Source organism: Athene noctua, chromosome 23 (genome assembly GCF_965140245.1).
Source record: "Athene noctua chromosome 23, bAthNoc1.hap1.1, whole genome shotgun sequence".
Lineage (NCBI taxonomy): Eukaryota > Metazoa > Chordata > Aves > Strigiformes > Strigidae > Athene > Athene noctua.
Window position 1 is genome coordinate 8,711,675 of NC_134059.1, and position 18,902 is coordinate 8,730,576.

At 50.5% G+C, this 18,902-nt stretch overlaps 1 protein-coding gene across 3 annotated transcripts in view; it reads left to right on the forward strand.

Moving 5' to 3' along the window:
- The window catches only part of MAGI3 (membrane associated guanylate kinase, WW and PDZ domain containing 3), a 67,737-nt gene extending 50,815 nt beyond the window's left edge, over window positions 1-16,922 (forward strand). Inside the window, exons 12-22 of one of the 3 annotated variants that reach the window (XM_074925293.1) lie at window positions 93-246; window positions 836-927; window positions 3,027-3,219; window positions 4,394-4,579; window positions 7,462-7,647; window positions 10,840-10,942; window positions 11,032-11,164; window positions 11,675-11,818; window positions 13,613-13,751; window positions 15,269-15,358; window positions 15,823-15,944. In XM_074925293.1, coding sequence (XP_074781394.1) covers window positions 93-246; window positions 836-927; window positions 3,027-3,219; window positions 4,394-4,579; window positions 7,462-7,647; window positions 10,840-10,942; window positions 11,032-11,164; window positions 11,675-11,818; window positions 13,613-13,751; window positions 15,269-15,318 — 1,380 coding nt within the window. In that variant the 3' untranslated portion in view covers window positions 15,319-15,358; window positions 15,823-15,944. Of the gene's footprint in view, window positions 1-92; window positions 247-835; window positions 928-3,026; window positions 3,220-4,393; window positions 4,580-7,461; window positions 7,648-10,839; window positions 10,943-11,031; window positions 11,165-11,674; window positions 11,819-13,612; window positions 13,752-15,268; window positions 15,359-15,822 lie in introns of all 3 variants that reach the window. The other 2 variants (XM_074925291.1, XM_074925292.1) reach the window with 2 other exon arrangements.
- Window positions 16,923-18,902: the final 1,980 nt, after the last annotated feature.

Consider the following 18,902-nt stretch of genomic DNA (forward strand, 5'->3'; position numbering starts at 1 on the left):
ACCTCTGCTCGTTCATTGTCTCTGCGCACGCACGTACCTGAACTCGGTTACACTCGACGTCACTCGGCGTTGCGGGGTGGGGTCTGTTTCAGAAGGACAAGCAGGACAGTTCGGGCAGTTTGGAACCTGTGGGCGATCCCATCCCGCAGCCGATGCCCTTCCCTCCCGCCGCCGTACGACCAGGCTCTCCCAGACTGGACCCCTCGGAAGTCTACCTGAAGTCCAAGACTATATATGAGGACAAACGTGAGTACATCAACTTCAGCTGGGAAATACTCAGGAAGGAGTTTTGCTTTGTCATGTGTGGTAAAGCCACTGTGACTTTCCTGTTGAGTTTGTTAGCCTCCTGTAGATAAAACATTTCAAGAAATGCATAATTCATACATAAATTAGAAACTGTGGAACTCCTTTTTTTTTTTTTTTTTTTTTAAAAAAAAAAAAAAAAAAAGAGATACAATATGCTTCAACCATATTTACGGGAAAACAGTTAATCACAGAAATGGTCGTAAGGATGGTCTAGGCTGAAGGAGACCTGACCATCTCAGAGGCTCTCGATGGTAGCTCTGAGCTATGTTACAGACAGATTTTATCCAGGCCCACCATCTCAATGCAGCTGGGATTTCTCCTTCGGCATTTGTCAATTTATCCTTTCCTGTTCAGCCTTTTCTTGAAATTTTTTTTTCCGTTTTGGAAAGAACATCACTGAAGATTTGACTGTTGGAATTATTTACCCTATTTCTGGTTACTGTGTTCTGTCAGAGCACACAACAAAAGTATAATCTTTCAATACTCAAAGATGGCTCCTTACATGTTTTGAAATGTTGCTTTGTCTTAGCTCCAAACACAAGAGATTTGGATGTTTTCCTGCGAAAACAAGAATCGGGCTTTGGTTTCCGGGTGCTCGGAGGGGATGGACCAGATCAGCCCGTAAGTGAAACGATTCGCGGTCGGCTACGTGTTACCTTAGAGCATCGCTGTCAGGGTGACACCGCCTGCCATCCTCAGTTCCATCTCGTCCCGAACAGTTCAGTGACGGCAAAACCAGTCACTTCAGTAGCTGCCTTTTAAAGATCAAGAACTGATCCAGATTACCTTTCTTTTCCCCCTCGTGGCTGACTTTAATCTGCAAGGCCGCCGTGCCCTCTCCGCTCCCCGGAGTGTGTCGGGCAGTGGCTTCCTCTGGTGACACTGATGGTGTGTCTGGAGTGGCTGCTGTCTCAGGGGCACCCCAAAGGGCAGCGCTGGGGCTCAGCCCTTGCCCGTTTCCACTGACCCCACTGGTGGTCTCGGCACAAAACGTGCCCCAGTGATGCTCAGTGTGTCCTGCACGTCGGAGTGTCCTGGGGAGCAGAGGAGTGGAAGGAAGCTGCTGCTTCTCCTGCAAAAACCCCGTCAGGCCGTTGAACACAGCCCAGGGCGACCGAGGCAAGATTTGGGATTGTGTCTCACCCCTTTTCCCCCACCTCTCCAACCAGATTTTCAAAAACGCATTTTGTTGTGCTGGTCGGTGTGGTTCCTGGTGGATTTGTCTCGAGGGGACAAGCACAGCTTTTCAGTGCATTCTTTCAGGCTTTTATTTGCCTTGAGTTTTTCCCTCTCGTCTCAGAAAATACAAAATATGGTACTTCAGGATTTTCGAGACAGGCTTGAAGCAGAACCGATTACGACTGGCTGCCTTCTGCAGATGGATGGTGGTGGTAGTTCGCTTGTAACTGGCATCAAAACGTAGCTGATGTTTGCGCAGGAGAAAGAATACTAGTTAGAGGCTGGTTTGCCTTAACCTGGTCGGTGGCCGGAGTCCAGCTGGTTCCAGGCTGTCAGTGTAGCCCTGTCTCCTGGCCTCAGCCCACAGAGCTGTGGCGCTGGGACTCGGAGAGGTGGTTGCCAGGGCGGGGTTGGGGGCCGAGGGGCAAGTGCCGGTGCCCCGGGTGGTCTGTTTGTCTGAGGGCAGGCTGAAGGAGACTCCCCCCTGTTTCCAAACAGGCAAACGTTTTTCTCTGGGAAGGAGTTCTGACTCGTACCATGTGTCAGGGGCTGTTCCTTCAGCTGTCGAGAGGAAAAGCTTTTGGAATAGATACCCCTAGATTGTTTCCTGATTACAGTTCAGGAATACGGGTTTTTTCCATTCACAGACTGTGATCCAGTGCTAGCCTTTTTTTTGTTTCCTTTCTTTCCCCTAACATGCATTTAAAGAAAAGGAAGAACAAAACCAAAAAGAATTTTACTTGTGTTGCACTTTATAGCATTTGTGGTGTTTTGTTTCCATAGCAGCCATAGCTGTTGGTGAGTGTCAGATCATGTCGTGGATGCTGCGTGCAGATGATCTGCCCCCCATTGCTTAACCTCCAGCAGCTCCTGGACATCATTATTCTTAATCTTTCACTTAACCTGAATGTGATTCTAGCATATGAAATAGTGTGTGGTGTTCTTGTCTGTGTTACATTTAGTAGCACTCTGAGGTGGGGGTGAGGGGAGTGCAGCTCGCTGAATGCATTATCTAATCACCAGGAGCTGTGCACTGAAAAAACTTCAAGCATGGAACTGTCTGAGCAGCTTTTCAGAACTAAATCTGAGTTCTTTTGAAAGCTTTTACTTCTTCCCCAATCACTCTGGCCTAGTCTTGGCAAAAAAAAAAAAAAAAAAAAGAATGACTGACAGGGGCTTTCATTTCAGTAATGTCTGGGAAATGATATATATAGCAAGTACACAGTGTATGCTTATGTCAAAAGTTGGGCTTTTCAACAAACTGAAAAACATGCTAAAGAGATAGTGATACTTCCAGAATTGATGGCAAGAAGGATTAAAAATCCCCTAAAGCTTGAAGTATTTACTGAATGCTTTGAGCCCCCAGCTTGTATCACCGAGTCAGCTGGCACAGAGCACGCTCGCTGGCGGTGCTTCTGCTCCAGTCGGGTGATCCTTAAAAACGCCTCCCCCAAAGCCCTCGTCTGTCTGGATTCACCTGGAGTCCAACCATTAGGTGTTGTGGTGAGTTTGTGATCAACCCCCGACTGCTCTGCTGGCAGATCTACATCGGAGCCATCATCCCGCTGGGCGCGGCCGAGAAGGACGGCCGGCTGCGAGCTGCCGACGAGCTGATGTGCATCGACGGGGTCCCTGTGAAGGGCAAGTCACACAAGCAAGTTTTGGACTTAATGACCAGTGCTGCACGGAATGGTCAGGTGCTGCTGACAGTCCGCAGGAAGATCTTCTTCGGTGGTAGGTGTCCGTCTGTCCGGGGGGGGTGCGGCAGGACGCGCCTCTGGCCAAAGCAACGCTTACGTTTTGTCATAAAATCAGCTAGAGCTGCTCTGAAACTTATCAGTCATTGCCCTAGAGCTGAGCAGCCTGAGATAGTGGAGAAAAGCAGAACTTAATCAGCTGATGCCTCAGTGCTTGCTCGTCCACGCTGCTGACATGGGCAGGGCTCTGAAAACGATGATGCAGTGGTGTTTCCTTCAGACCTTTTTGCAGATAATGGTTAGAAGAGCCACTAATGCTATGCAGATCAAGTAGTTACACAATCTCTTTTCTGTACAACATGCTGTATTCTCAAGTCTTTTGGCATCTGTGCATAGCAAGAATAAGTACGTTCAAAGCAGAGATGGTTCAGGGCAGCATGTTGTGACTCCGCAGCCCGAGATCAGTGTCCAGGTCGGCAGCACACAGGAGATCATTGTCCTCGACTCGCTGGTGCTGATCGTGTGGATGACAGAGCTGGGACGGGGTGCAGGAGCACTGGTAACAGCCCCCTGTTCCCATCAGCAGCCAGTATTGCTTTTCCACTGCATTATTCAACCATTAATTCTGAGTGTATGTAATTAAAAGGAAGAAAGTATTTTTAAGATCAATTCCCGATTTCTTTAAGATGCCTTCTGATAGACTACTTCTGGACCAAAATTTTGTAGGTTCCTAACAGAAAGCCTGGCTTCAGTCTTCAAACTGCCTTTTAAAAACCATTTCATTTGTTCCAAGTAAGCCCTTGTTCCTCACTGAAGATAGCGACAGTTGTAGTTTGTAGCTGGATCTCTGCCGTAGGTCTTGTACCTGTAGCCTGCAGAAAAACCATGATGTTTTTTGCTATAAAAAGGTGTCAGGTGGCTCTGGCAGAGTCTGTGTGGGCACTGCCAAGTCTCTCCTGCTGTGTGCAGCCGCCTTCCCGTGCGTCCCTGCACACACCTGTGTGGGCCTCTGGGCCTCTGAACGCTTTATCCTGCATCCGATTTCTGTTTGATCCCAACCGTATTGTTAATAAACTCGCCCCTTACTTTCCCAGGCAGACAGTGTTTCCTCGTGCTGGCGCTGATACGGAGAGGCACAGGTTTGCTGTAGTGGCTTGGTAAAACAGCAGTATTGTTTCTTCCTCATGTGTTGTTTGTCTGTTCCCTGCAAGGGGAAAAGCAACCGGAGGAGGAGGAGTCGCAGGTGGTGCTGGCGCAGAACGGCTCTCCCCGACCGAATCGGGCAGAGTTTGCAAACCAGCAGTCCCCGGAGGTCTACGACGTCCGTCTGCAGCGGAAGGAGAACGAAGGGTTTGGCTTCGTCATCCTCACCTCAAAGAACAAGCCTCCTCCTGGTGGTAAGTGCCGCGTTGCGGCCGCGTGGTGCTGGGCTCCCGCGGGCCGGTGTTACAGACAGAGTCAGCTTCCACTCACGCTGTTCCACAGCCCGACCACCCGAGGCTTGCTCTGTCTTGCGCCGTGTTTATGCTCTTTGTCACCCAACTGTGACATAAGTGGGGAGCAGGGGGAAGGTTTGTCACGGGCAGGAGCGTGCGCTTGTCGCAGGTGGTCGTCAGGACGTGGGTGGTGTCGGGCTGTGGTGGCGATGCACTTTCTCACGCTGCATTAGTTCACGGGCAGTTTAATGGAAGCAGAGGTTCGACCTTGGCTTTACATTACCTAATCAGGTAGAATTTCTTCTTTTGGGGATCTGAGAAAGTAGAGACCGCGGTACTTGGAAGAAAGCAATGAAGCTGTCGCTGTCAGACAGGGTGTCTGTCGAAGGATCATCAGAATGAAGAAGTAGCATGTTCCGGTGTTGCAGTTCTGATGCGTAGACATGGCTTCAGGCATAGTTGTAAAGATAAACAGCAAAATAACCGAGGTTAAAAGCAAAAATAAAAAGCAATGTTGTGAGCAGAAGTGAGCAAGAGAAGGTGCTGGCAGAAGCCCTGGAGTCCAGCCCAGGTAACGGAAGGATCCGTGACCCCCTGCGCAGGAGCGGGGCCGCCCAGCGGAGCCCCCGCGTCTTGGGGGCAGCATCACCGCCGAGACTCCTTCCCCTCACCCTCGGGTCGGGGCTGTCTGTGTCAGCACTGGAAGTAACAGGCCAGCTCTGTTCACCCACAGACAAACGCAATTCACTGACATAACTTTGGAACCCTGGGTGTAAATCACCCTTCTGAAACTTCCTCGGCGGGTCCCAGACAGACATAACGATGGCTCGAAAGCCTGTCTCTCTTTTATTGAGCCTCAGACACTTTCTTCTGTTTTTCCACTTCATTTTACTGCACAATAAAAACACAGCAGGAGCACAGAAAAAAAGCGTTTCTAAATAACATTGTGCTGAATTCATCCGATACGTATTTAGAGCACGGTGCAGCTTGGCTCGGGCGGAACCTTTCCAGGGAGGCTCTGGGAGCGCCTGGCGCGGGGCGAGCCGGCACCTTCCCGGCCTGCGCCGGCCTCGGGGTGCCCCTGGGTGCACGGAGTGTGGTCTGGCCAGTTGGTTATTGAGAAAAAATATTCTAAACAGAATTATATCCTTTTATAACGGTACGACAGACACCGTTTGTGTCGGGGGATGTGCTGCAAACCCCTGTTTATTAGATATTAGAGCTGAAAGTAGAAGACAACTGAAAGCAGTCGCAGTGCTGGGCAGAGCGGCCCCCTGGCCCGGGCTCTTTCGGACACACAGTGGAAAAGGCGCTTCCGCGGGCTGCGCTGCGCAGGACGTTCCTCTGTCAGAGTTTAACGTGAAGCTACTGTGTTCTTCTAAAGCCAGGATATTTTAAAAACAAGTCATCAGCGACTGAGTCTGCAACCCTGCAGTGCTGTGCTCTGCACAGTTGGCTCTTAGGTTTATATAATACTTAAAAAAAACAGTCTATTAAGGGAAGTGTAATTAAAATTTAAACTCATGGTAAATGCTAGAAGGCATCAATGTCTGCTCCTTCGCTGCAACTTCTGCGTGTGCTGGCTCATTAAAGCAATCCTTGATGGCTGCTTAATCTTGGGTGGCTGATGACACTGAAAGTGTTTCAGATCTGCTGTTGTGGTTTGGAAAAGCCAGCTGGCAAAATCCTGACCGGCACATAACGGTGCTGAGCGCTCCGATCCCTCGGAGAAGAGCGTGTCTAGGAGAGCAGCTACGGCAGAGGACAGGCATCCACCAAACCCCTTCGGGCCCTGGAGACACGGACGGGCTGCTGCGTGAAGGACCAGGAGGAGCACTGATGGAACAGCCGGAGGTCAGTCTGGAGAGGTGTTTGGAAACGAGCTACAAAGGAGCGGTGCAGCAGTTCTGGCAGAAGAGCCCCGGTGAGGGATTTGGGAAGGACAGGAGCCAGTTTTGCATCCAGATGGACGAGGGGCTGCTCTAGACGCTGGCGGACGCGCTGTGAGGTGACACGGATCCTTCTGTCGGGGCCACGTCAGCACACGGGCAGCCCCGCGGCTCTGCCCCGGGTCTTGGGGCCTCCCCCCGCCGTGGCGTCTCGGGGCCGCCGGGTGCCATCTGCAGCGTCCAGGTCAGCAAACCCTGAAGGAGGCTCAGCCCCGCGCGGCTGCGTCCTGGGGAGAGCTGGAGGGGCAAGGGGCGTCCCTCCCTCCTCGGCCTTTTGGTTCCGCTCCTCCTGCGCCCGTGTTCCCCCCGGGAAGCAGCAGCAGTCTGTCTCCTTCTGCTCCTGCCGCAGCTCACTGCTGTGCTGAGGGTCGCTGCCGGGGTGCTCGCCAGGTGAAGTCAGTCTCTGGCAGAAGTTTGACTTCCTTTTGGGTGTATTTAAGGTTTCATGGTTTGGTTGCAAGGAGGAAGAGTTAACCTATGTGTCCAGATTTCTAACAACTGTGTTAAACTGGTGGTCTGTCCCTGTCTCTGAGTCCACGCAATGCTCCAGGGTCTGTGTGCGAAATGGGAAATAAGTTACGGGAGGGAAACCTGCCTCAGAGTGCTCCTGGGACACGGGGTCTTGCTCATCCCTTTGCAGAGCTGACCCAGTTCCTTCCCCTGTTCTCCTTTAGGCACAACACCTTGTACGTGGTGAGGCCGTGCTGTCGGGCTGGTGTTTCCATTCACCCCAAGTGAAACTTTCTCCATTATTTTCACGTTTTTCTTGTCCCATCGGTGCTGCCCTTCGGGGCAGGAGCGGGCTCTGGGTTGACTGTGGCAGTTCTGGGTCTGGGTGACGCGTATCTGACCTGAACGTTAATGGTGTTGCTGTGCCTGTTCTTGATCTCGTAGTGATTCCTCACAAGATCGGGCGGGTTATAGATGGGAGCCCGGCTGACCAGTGCGGGAGGCTGAAGGTGGGGGATCGCATCTCGGCGGTGAACGGTCAGTCCATCGTGGAGCTCTCGCACGACAGCATCGTGCAGCTGATCAAGGACGCGGGCAACGTGGTGACCCTGACTGTGGTGGCTGAGGAAGGTGAGGAGCGGGCGGGCGGCTGGCTCTGCCGGAGCCTCACGTTTGTCACTTCTGAAGCTAGTTCACACAGCGTGCAGTATTTTAAGACGTTTGGAAATGAAGGAAAAGAGCGTGAAGCTCATGTGTTTGCTCTGGAAGAGCTGAAGGCAGGCGGGGCAGAGCCTGCTGCTCTCCAAGGTGGTTTTGCTGGGAAATAAGATACAGGCGTTAACCCCACGGTGCAGGGTAGGAGGAATTCCCATGGCTTCTCACATGAGAGCCACACCGCTGCTCCCATGGAAACTGTCCTGTCCAGACCTTGTGCTCCTCAGCCAAAGAGAAGTGACCTCTCCTGGGCAGCTGCAGCAGCCGCGGGACGATGCTCAGAGAGAAAATCCCCCCCGCGGTGCCTCCCCCCGCCGGGCAGAGCGGCGGCGCCCCGGCCCGCAGAGACACCCACACCCCAGTTCAGGCCCTCGCAGGTTTTCCTTCCCGCCGTGCGAAAACGCACAAACGGCCTCATGCTGCTTCTCTGGGGTCCGGCAGAAACCTCCCGTGGTTCTGTCTGCCAGAAGGGCCCTTTGAGAAAGCGTCCCAGCCCGCGACAGCCTCGCCCGGGGTCCCCCCGGAGCCCCCCGGGCCCACCGCGGATCCTTCGCTGCCCTGAGCAGCCCTCGGTGCCTGGGACTGCAGAGTCCCGTCCCGGGAGAGCGTGTTTCTAGCGCGGGCTCCCGTGCCACGCTGCGCTCGCTCTGGGATTGTTTCTGCGCAAACAGTTCACTATAAATACGGAAAATCCAATCATTTGAAGAGAAAAGCTGTTTTCCAGCCCTGCTTACCGCTGCATTTTTCTGGATTGCTGCTTGTGGGTTTAATTAAACTTGCTATTGTCACTTTGCCAGAAAGTTGGCTTTCTTCACCTTTTAAATAATAAATACCTGAAGCCAGAATGTGTTACTCACTGATGAGTCTCTAATTACACATTCTTTGCAAATATTTAACATGCTATCTCAGCCTGTAATATGGAATTTCAAAGACTTAATTTTCCTTTTTGTTAATGCTTGAAGCAGAGAAACTTCTGTAAATCGTTATTTTTCTATTAAGATTTTAATTTTTATCAAATCTAATTCATTTCAGCTTGAAGGGACACACCTCAAAGCAGCTGCCCAGGGCAGCGTTCAGAATGCAACTGTAGTGAGTTGGTTCCATGAGGTCTGTTTCTCCGGGGCTCTGAGTCACCTTTGTTTTCAGACTGAGCTTTCTGACTGTAACGTTTTTGTCCCTTATTTATCCCTGTCCTCACCTGGACTCTGTGTAAGAACTTTTTGCACTTCCTTAATTACAGGTTTGGTGCCAAAACGTAGAGATAAAACAAGAACCAACAAAGAATGCTGGGGGGAAAAAAGTCAGTAGCAGGTGGTAAAACTCGATTGAAGAGACCAGTCAGAACAAAAGCGTGGCTTAGAGGAGCTGGAGTTGGCGTGTTTCAGGGGTAAAGCATTCTGTGACAGTGAAGGAGAGAGAAGCAGAACCTGTTCCACTGAAATGCAAATGTATCGCAGCTTTAAAATTCTCTTGATTTGGCTCCGGTCCGGGGTGACCCCTGCAGCAGGGTGGGTGTGAAGTGGGGCCCGGGGCGCTCCCGCTGGGTTGCTGGGGGCGGTTCACCGGCAGCGGTAACGGGAAGATCCCGGTGCGGCTGGAAGGAGCAAAGCGCCGGGGCTCAGCACGGCAAAGCACAAACCCCGTGGAGTTCGCTGTTCCGCAGTGCATCAGCTTCCGTGCTGTCCTCTGAGGCTGGCACAGAAAACGCTGCCTGTGCCCCTTCCCTCTCCCTCCCAGCTCTCGCAGATGGGTGATCTTTCCTTTTCATACCAATAAACGAATTCCACTTCATGCGCCAGAAGACATTCTTTAACATTTTTCACAAAAGCAGGAGCCTGTCAGCTTTTGTCATGTATTAGCTGGAAACACAAGAGAGCAGGCTGAAAAGAGGACTAGAGGATTTGTACAAACAGATGGCATTTTTCTTGCCTGTGCTTCTAAATTAAAACTCTTGAGTGTAAACCAGGAGTAAAAGTTGACATTTTGTCTCTAGAGAAAAACCTCCTGAAGGCACGTCACAGTAATAGCACCCAGCAGCCCTGTGAAGGGCTCGGGAGGTCTCGTGTACCTCAGAGATTCAGTCCAATAACACGCTTTATGTTTTCTTTCCCTTCCGATGCGCGAGCGCTTTGTGTATTTTACTGGGGTTTGTTTGTTCCTCACTGAGAAATGCAGTAATGTGGTGCACCTCACAGGGCCTGGAACATCGCTCGTTTTGGCGCTTGGGATTTTTTTGTTAACCCTTATAAGGAAAAGGAGTTTGTTAGTTTATAATTCAGCATGTAAGTTCATCTTGGGCCGCTACGTGCCCTTCCAGGTTCTCGCTGAGAGGCAGCTTTCTGCGTAGCCTGCGGTCCATTGCTCCAGTGACAGACGTTTGGTGTCCTGAAACGTTTTTCATAAATGCATTGGATTTATTGCAAGGTGCAGAACCACTGTGTTTTGTGTGGAAGGGAAAATAATCTTGAGCTATTTTTAAAGATTTTATTAAATGTCACTCTGCTTTCATTTTTGCCTAACCTGTCAGTGAACGAGTCCCGCGGCGTGGCTGTGGGACCAGTTCCTGACCTCCCCTGGAACTGGCCGGCAGCAAACGCTCCCCTGTGCCTCGAGGGCGTTGACAGTTCCTCACCATCCTTAGGGCCTTCGCCCCTGAGTCTCATTGCCCCTCAGATCCTCATTCTCCTCCAAGAAGGGATATGTTCTCAAATGGGTGTTATTCTTCATCTCTTATAAAACTTTATTATATTGAATATCCAGACCAATGTCATGGATCTGACCAGCCTCCATCCCTTCTGGTCTTTATCAACTTGCAGACAGTGTAAAAACCCTTCTGCTTTTGTCTGCTTCTGATAAAATCGTGTTGTTTCTCTGAGGAAAAGCTGCATAGATAAGAACAAAGTTCCTAGTAATTCATTCCATGGAGCCAGCGACCTGCACTCGTGTTCCTGGCGTATGGCCTCAGACCTGGGACGATCCTCCCATCCTCTTCCCCTTGGCCTGCGGCCCTGCCCGCTCAGCACCGCCGAGCTCGCCTCGGCCGGAGCCCGCCTGGCTCTGTACCTGCCGGGCTCTCTCTGACTGTTGATTTTTCTCTGAATTTATTAGAACACCGTGGTCCTCCCTCAGGAACAAACTCTGCCAGGCAGAGTCCAGCTCCGCAGCACCGGCTGCTGGGACCGGCACAGCTCAACCCTGGCGGCACAGACAGGTACGGAGCTGGGGGGGCGCGGCCGGGGGGCCTTGAGCAGAGGGGTTGGAACGCAGAGGTAACGCCCTCGTCCTTTCACCTCTGCCCAGGGGAGCCACGGAAGGCGAAGCTGGAAAGGAAGTTTCAAACAGTTACAGGCTGTCCTGGCCCGAGCACAAGCACCTGACGCAGCCCGACGCTGGCGTTGCTCCGCTTATTGGCGGCCGTCACGCCCAGGCACAGGTAACCCCCCCGAAATACTGATCCCAGGCACAGGTAACCCCCCCAGAAATACTGCTCCATCAAGACGCTACCGTGGCATTGCCACTGAGATTCCAAACCAGAACAATGAACATTTTCTTGTCAAAAAAAGTTGTGTATAAGAATGCACTTAAGTGTTTCGGTGGTTTTGCTAATGTTTTAAATTTGATTATCTCCTTGGCATACTTGAGTAATCATTAAAATTATAAACGACACAGAAAATGCTTGCAACGGGGCTACTACAGACCCTTTGGCAAAGTTACTTGAAGAAACTTCATGCATATCTAAAACTTAGAAGGAAAAATGTTGTGTCTGTTTAGACTGAGAATGGAACCCTTACACCTAATCGTACTGAGCTGTGTTGAATTCAGCCTAAATCACGGCTTGCGTGCTTCTCAAAATACAGAAATGTGTGAAGCATTTTTCTAGAAAAACAAATGTTTAAATGTGCCTACAAGTCCTCATCTTTTTTCTCTCTGACTTCCCACGCAGAATCCTGGCTGTTTCCCAGTCGAGCTGGAAAGGGGCCCTCGAGGGTTTGGATTCAGCCTTCGAGGAGGGAAGGAATACAACATGGGCTTGTTCATCCTTCGACTGGCTGAGGACGGGCCAGCTGTCAAAGACGGGAGAGTGCATGTGAGTTTGTCTTCTCTAACCAGTTTGTTGATCCACTTGGCCTTTTGACGCATTAATTTACCCACAGTGGCAGCAAACTCTGTTCCTCCCCGAGCGCGTGGTCCCGGCGGGCAGCGCGGCTCCGGCCAGCCCCGGCCACCTGCCCCCGGCCCGAGTTCCCCGCGTGCCCCGGCTGCGGGCAGCAGCTCCTCGCTGCACTGCAGGAGCTCTGACAACAAACTGCCCCGAGGAGCAGAGAGCTGAAAGGAGAATCGCTGCCCGAGGCAGCGAGCTTGTGAGGGGTTTGTGTGTCGCTGCTCCGTGCGGTTTGAAGGTACAAACCCGCCTGGTCATTGTGATAATTTTGTTTGTGTAAGGAGTTCACTTTCAAGTATCGTAGTAAAAGCAAAATACATGGGTACAACAGCAAAGAGCAACGGTGCCACGGCCCAGAGCTGAGTGTTCGGAGGCCGGAGCGGGGAGCTGAGCCGGCGCTCAGCAGGACGGGGCTGACCCAGACCTCGCTGGGGCTGCTGTGGGGCTTAATTGGGTGTGAAATTTGAAGTACTGATAACTTCTGTGATCCTAATTCTTTACACTAATTCCCTTCTTTCCCCGGGAGTACGTGAGTGGAGGGTTTAGTGCTGGTGTTTTCTCTTGCATTGCTCCCTCAAGTGGTGGTGTGCCAAGCTCCACGGCCTCACGCTCAGGGCAGAGCAGCCAAAGGTTCGCAGGCGGCTGCGCTCGCACCCGGGCTGGGCCGGGGAAAGGGCCCCGGCCCCCACGCCCCGACCTCCACTGGGAGCACGAGCCCTCAGCACCCGGGTGAAGCTCCTGGCACCGCCTGGCACCCGCCGTGCCGGGACGCGTGTGGCGGGTGGTCGCGTCCCGCGGGCGCTGCGCCCAGAGCCCGGGGTGCAGCGGGGCCGCGCTCGCCCAGCCCGCGTCGCTGACAGTCTCCCTGTCACTCAGTCCCTCCCTCCGCTGGGAGATGGTGTCATTGGTGTCATTCTCTGGCTGCACTCTAAAACAATGCCGAGGCATTTCTCAGCCCGTTGGTGGCAGCTGAGCGTGAGGGGAGGCACGTCCTGTCCTGCGATGAGCAACCAGGCAGTGACCTCCTTTGGCAGAGCCCGTTTATCTGACAGCGCCCGGGCAGGCTCCTTAATCTGCTCGGTTTATGCGCTAGTGACACCCCTCGGCTGACCCGTGTACTGCAAACAGGTTTCTGGACCCTTTTTGCCTTTCCACCCCTTGCAGCAGCCTGCCCGGGCGGGCGGAGCTGTGTTACCTGCCCCGTGCCTCTCCCCGGTGCGAACTGGCCCCGGGGACCTTAGTGCCGGTAACTGCATCGTGGTGATCTCTCCTCCCTGGAACGAAAAATCCTTCCCGGCAGTAGAACCCGCTCTGCCGGAGGGCGCTCAGCTCCGCGTTAGGGGGGGCGCTGCTGCGGGACCCAGTCTGGCTTCAGACGGGCTCGTGGTGCCGCGTGTGAGTGGTTCATCCGTCAGCTCCTTCCACACGACGACCCAGACTGGAAACACACCCGAGCCCGTGGCGGCGTCCGTCCCTCCCTTGGGATGAGGGGAAGGTGTGTGTGGCGGGTCTGCCCGGCAGGAGAGCTGCAGGAGAGCTCCCAGCTGCCCGCGCGGGCGTCGCGTCCCTCAGCGGGACGGTGTTGCTGGTGCTGAGGGGATTTTAGGGTGAGAGGAAAAACAGAAGCACCTGCCTCTGATTTGTTTCTTCCTAAACTAAAAATTAGTTTACGGCGTCACAGATTCACAAAGATTAACCTGGTCGCTGTTTTCTCGTCAGGTTGGTGACCAAATTGTGGAAATTAATGGAGAACCCACCCAAGGAATCACTCACACACGAGCCATTGAGCTGATTCAGGCCGGAGGGAATAAAGTTCTGCTGCTGCTGAGACCAGGGACTGGCTTGATACCAGATCACAGTAGGTCACCTCCAGTGCCCTTCGCTGGGAGGGTCCGAGGCAGCGAGTGAGGACACTTGGGGGTTGTTTGCTGAAACAGTCAGCACTTCCCTTTCTGATAGCCGTGCGGGTGTTCGTGTTTATTTTAAAATATAAGGAATATTTTTGGTAGAATTAACACGACAGGTACCCAGGAATATTACGTAGTGTGGAATTACTCCATATTTGTAATTGTAATAACTTACTCAGCTCTGTCCAAGCTAATCAAGTTTTCCTATACAAATGTGATAATTAACACTGATGGCATTTTAATTTAAATTAAAATTTTCTATGATACAGTACCCAGTTCAAAATGCCTATATTGTTAAGAATATTATTTCTGTGCAGATTTACTTCACCGGTTTTAGCCTTCTAAATTATGGAATGTTTTGTTTTTCAAAGTCAAAACTTGAGAAAGCAGGGAGAGACGGCTTTGCTCCCAGAATGGGTTCTGTTTAAGGTGTGACTTCTGCATCTGCAACAGGAAAGCCCATCTTTGTATGAAAGAAAAAAAAAAAAAAAAAAGGGACAGAAAAGGAAATGTGTGCAGGAGTTCAGGTGCAGAGCACAGAACTGAGGATGTCGAGTCTGGCTTAGGAAAGGCTCCAAACTGCAGATCAGAGAGACGTGTGGCTGTGCTCTAAGGCAGAGGACACTGAGTGCGCGTTTTGGTCCTTTAACCCCTGGTGCTGACGCCGGGATTCTGACGGTAAACGCCTTAAACCGTGGGGACACTTTTCCTGACGAAGAGCTTTTCCGTAACTGACCAGCTGCGAGTTTAAATTTCAAAACACACAGTTTGAACTCCCAAATGGTTTGTTGTGTTCAGCCATTTACAGGCAGCAACTGGCATCCACTCAAGGGATAGAATCTGCTCAGAACTCGCCCTGTCTCTTTCCCGCAGAGCCCTTCAGGTTTTAGCTGCTCCAGCCCGCGCGGCGGGATCGGGGCGTGAGTGGCGCGGGAGGAGCCGACTGCGAGCTGCAGGGGCTGTTCTGTGCCATCGGGACGGGCCCTGCCTGCCCGGGTTTGTGTCTCTCACTAATCACTGGGTCGTTCGGGGCGAAGGCTGGAGACAGTCCTGCTCGGTCCTGGTGAGCTGCTGCTGCGGTTCTCCGACAGCAGCGCCTGTGAGCTGGGGGAGAGGGAGGCGCCTGAGGGCCCCTCGGCCTCTCCCGACTGACACCGTTTCGGGGCTTCTCTGCACACGAGGGCCGCGCCGTAGTTCTCCGGAATTGCGCCTGGCCCTCCTGTTCACAGAAACCTCCTGAGTCTGAGGCAGAAACACAGAATCATAGGGAAGTCTGAAGGAGCCTGGGGAGCCCGTCGGGTCCAGCCCTCTGCCCGAGCTCTGACCTTAGCTCAGATCAGCTGCGGAGAGGGGAAGGGTTTTGTTGCCTCTTGTCTTGCTGTTAATCGTACGTTTCTGATTGAAATCTTGCTTGCTGTACTCTGTGATTTTGGTATGTAGTTCTGGGCTTTTTCTCTTCCTCCTTCAGGTTTGGCCCCTTCCAGTCTGTGTCCCTACGTGAAACCTGAGCAACATTAAGGGCTTTCAGTGCTTTTCTTGGTTTTTCCTTAAAGACTTGGTAAATCTGCATGTCTTGTGTTTCATCTCTTCCTGTTATTAAAATGCAAAGCTATGAATAACCTCAACTTTTCACTGTTTTCGGTTTTCTTTTAGTGTAACAGTTTCAGTTCATTTGGTTTTCTTACATTAAACAACGCAGGTCAGGGACTCTCTATTTTGCCATTTTCTGCGTAGGCTCTAGAGCTCTGCTGAGACCGTGTCAGTCCCGCAGGGATCGTGCCAGCGTCCCAAGCACGAGTGTGTTCCCAAATCTCATCTTACGGTGGTTGTAGGTTGTAGAACAACACGATACAGAAAACTAACTAAATAAGATTTTGAGAGTATGCCACTACTTAATCTTTTTTTAAACTGAAGATTTCATATAACACCCTGGAACCTCAGTAGTATGCCTGTTGCTAAAATATTTAGTGATTAGGGTTTTTTTCTAGTCATTTAGTCAAATCTCTCATTGTTCACTTCCAGGTGATTGGGATAGTTCTAATCCATCTTCGTCAAATGTAATATATGAAGAACAGTCACCATTATCTTCATCTTCACATTCTGCTTCCCCACCTGAAGTGTGTTATTTACCAGTACCAGGAGAAGCTTTAACGAGAGTTCAGCTGTCTGAGAAACTGGAACAAGCAAAGAACACTGTGCCTGACAAGATAAGCACTTTAACTGAAAACCAGTTTGAGAAGAAGCTTCACTCTTCTCCCCAGAGAACAAAGAACAGATGGGAGTGTCCCTCCAGCCCCGGGTTTGAAATCACAAAAGGCAGTTTGGAATTAGGGACCAGAAGAGACAGATCTGCGAGTCCAGAGACGTTAGTGGCTGCTGAGGGACACCCTCACACGGGATTCCACAGCCCCAGGAAAGGGGACCCGGAAAAAACCTACAGCAATCTCTCACATAAATCTGACAGTTCCAGAAAGGGCGAGAGTAAACCCACAGAAATGGGGATGAACAATAGCAACAAAAAAGAGTATTCCAGAGGAAATCGAGGAAGGTCTGCCAGTCCCCAGAAGCATCTCGGTAAGCAAGGAAACGTAGAGACAGTGGGCAGGTTACAGGAACATCCAGATAGAACAGCTGGTGGTGATAAGGCGACTGTTGAGCAGCTGAAAGGTGGAAATGGTAGAACAGGAGTCGCCAGGAAAGACACGAAGCAGAAAACTTCTGGAAAGACGGAAGGGCGGCCCCCAGAGCGACAGCAGGCGGGATTTGATGAGAACAATCTTCCATTCGGTGACTCAAGGAGAAACACATCTGAAGATGAAAAAATAAAGAAATCAAATTCTGGAGAGCCAAGTTCCATCAGATTCAAAACTTCCAGTCTTTCCAATATTCCTCTGCTTTCCATGGAGAAACAAAGGTGGCTGGAAACACAGGAGACTCTTGCACTGAACAGACAACGTGGGGAGAGACACGTGGAGCTGCCCGATGAAACCAAAGATGATGGAATTTCCAAATCTGAGAACAGTTCTCCGGTCAAGAAAACACCGATAACTCCTGGACCTTGGAGGGTACCAAGCGCATGTAAAGTCACCCAAACAGCGGGTGTGGCTGAAAAACGGGTTTGACTGACACCTTTTTTTAGAACATGTTTTAATCAAGTTTCTAATAACAGTCATTTAAAAGCTTTGTTTCTTTTCACAAAGTTGTCATTTTTCTCAGAAACTGGTTAGAGGGTGGAAAAGTATTTGAATTGTTTTAAGTTATCTAAGCTGCATGAAGGACTCTTGGATTGCTCAAATGAAACTTCGTAAGCTGCTGTCCCCTTGTCCTGTGGAAGGCGGTGTTCTGCTGCTCCCGACGTTGCACTGCTACGGCTTGCTCAGATAGTATTGTGAGTTTCTGAACAAAATTATTTAATGCCTGTATTGCCAATGTGACCATGACTCACTCCTCGTTCTTGTGCCAAGTTATCTACTGTATCCAGTCAATCGGCTCCTCCTCATCCGCACCCCGCTCACAGAAGAGGAAAGGTTTTGTTCAAAATGGGTGTTTTCTCAAGAGCATGTTGCATGTTTACATAAGGAAATACACGTTCTTACTGGTGCAGTAAGAAGATGGGCGAGTTGGTTCTGTCAATTCTAGGGCAGCAAATGAGCCACTGATGCTGTTCAGTTGAGGGTTTTTTTCTTAAATTTTTATACCTAATACAAAATCATGTAGATAATTATATTTGGCATAATCAATGTTTTGTAATTTTTGCCTTTTATGAACACGGCAAAATTGCTTTATTTTCTTGATTCGTAAGGAATGCATACAGCAACTGTTTGCAAACATCTGTCTGAAAAGAGCAAATTCTGGGTTCTGTTAAATGATGTCGATCCTTTGGTGGGACCCGCGTCACCCTCAGCCCTGGAGGCAGCGCGTGCGTGGCTGTTCTCGGCGGTGCTGGGGGCTCAGGTCCCGTCTCTCATCATTTAATGTGCGTTAGGAATCGGGTGTTTTCCCTCTGTAGAGACAATTGACCTTTAGGACAGAACCAGCTCCCGTAGTGGCTTCTGGATGAAGTTCTTGCCTGTGTCTATTAGAAGTTTCCCATATTTCGCTTTGAACGTGTGATCTGTTCTAGGAGTGCTACATCGGGTGATGTACAGGGTACGTGAGACTTAAGACCTATTGTTTGGGCTGGAATACGTGTTTAAAAAGAAAGGGATGTTACCACCAGAACTACTGACACATCAGTCCGACAGCTGTTAAGAACAGCAGACCGCGTAAGTTAAAGGGTTTTATTTTAATCATAGTTTTAGTGGTGGTTTCCTGGCGTTAGGTTTTCAATGACTCCAAAAACGTGGTAAAAGGAGCCCACTGGTCCAGTTTGCAGGAGGAGAAGGAGGTGTAAAGGGTCAAGCTTTACTTACGTTAAAATCCAAACCAAGACGATTTGCTATTTGAAAGTGACTTTTGGCTTTGGCCCGTTTGATGTTTTTAAAGCTTAATGAAGCACAGTGAGTCAGTTCTGAGTTGAGTTCTTCAGAAGTAGAGATGAATACTCAAACAGCTTTTTAAACAAAGACTTTGAAAATTAAATAGGCTTTAAAGCAGATCTGAACCGTGCTCTGCTGCTCGACATGGGATGATCCATTGAGATTTGCTGTGTAGCATCACATGTACAAATACTCCCCGTTGCGGAGTACGACTGTGAAAATATTTAATACTTTGAAGTAGCCTGTGTAGATATTATCCCTGTATTCTTAACGAGATTCTGTCTTATGCCGAGCGTAGGCGCTTGCCCTGACCACTGAGCACAGATCCAGACGTTTAATACAAAGATGAATTAGCACCACTGAAATTACTGCCCTGGCATCCGCTACCCCCACACTTCTTTTCTGTTAATGTGACCCGATTTAGTGTCTTACCTGTGTGTGATTTCTCCTTCCATAGAACTTGCCTCTGTATTTCTGTCCCAGACGATTTAGCAATGTGGCCTTGGAATGCTGAGCAATGTATGGATGTACTGGGTGTAAATGTTTATATACTGTACAGCACCTTTATACATACTTCTGAGGTTCTGACTAGAGAGACCTGTAAATCGCTCATTATTTTTTATA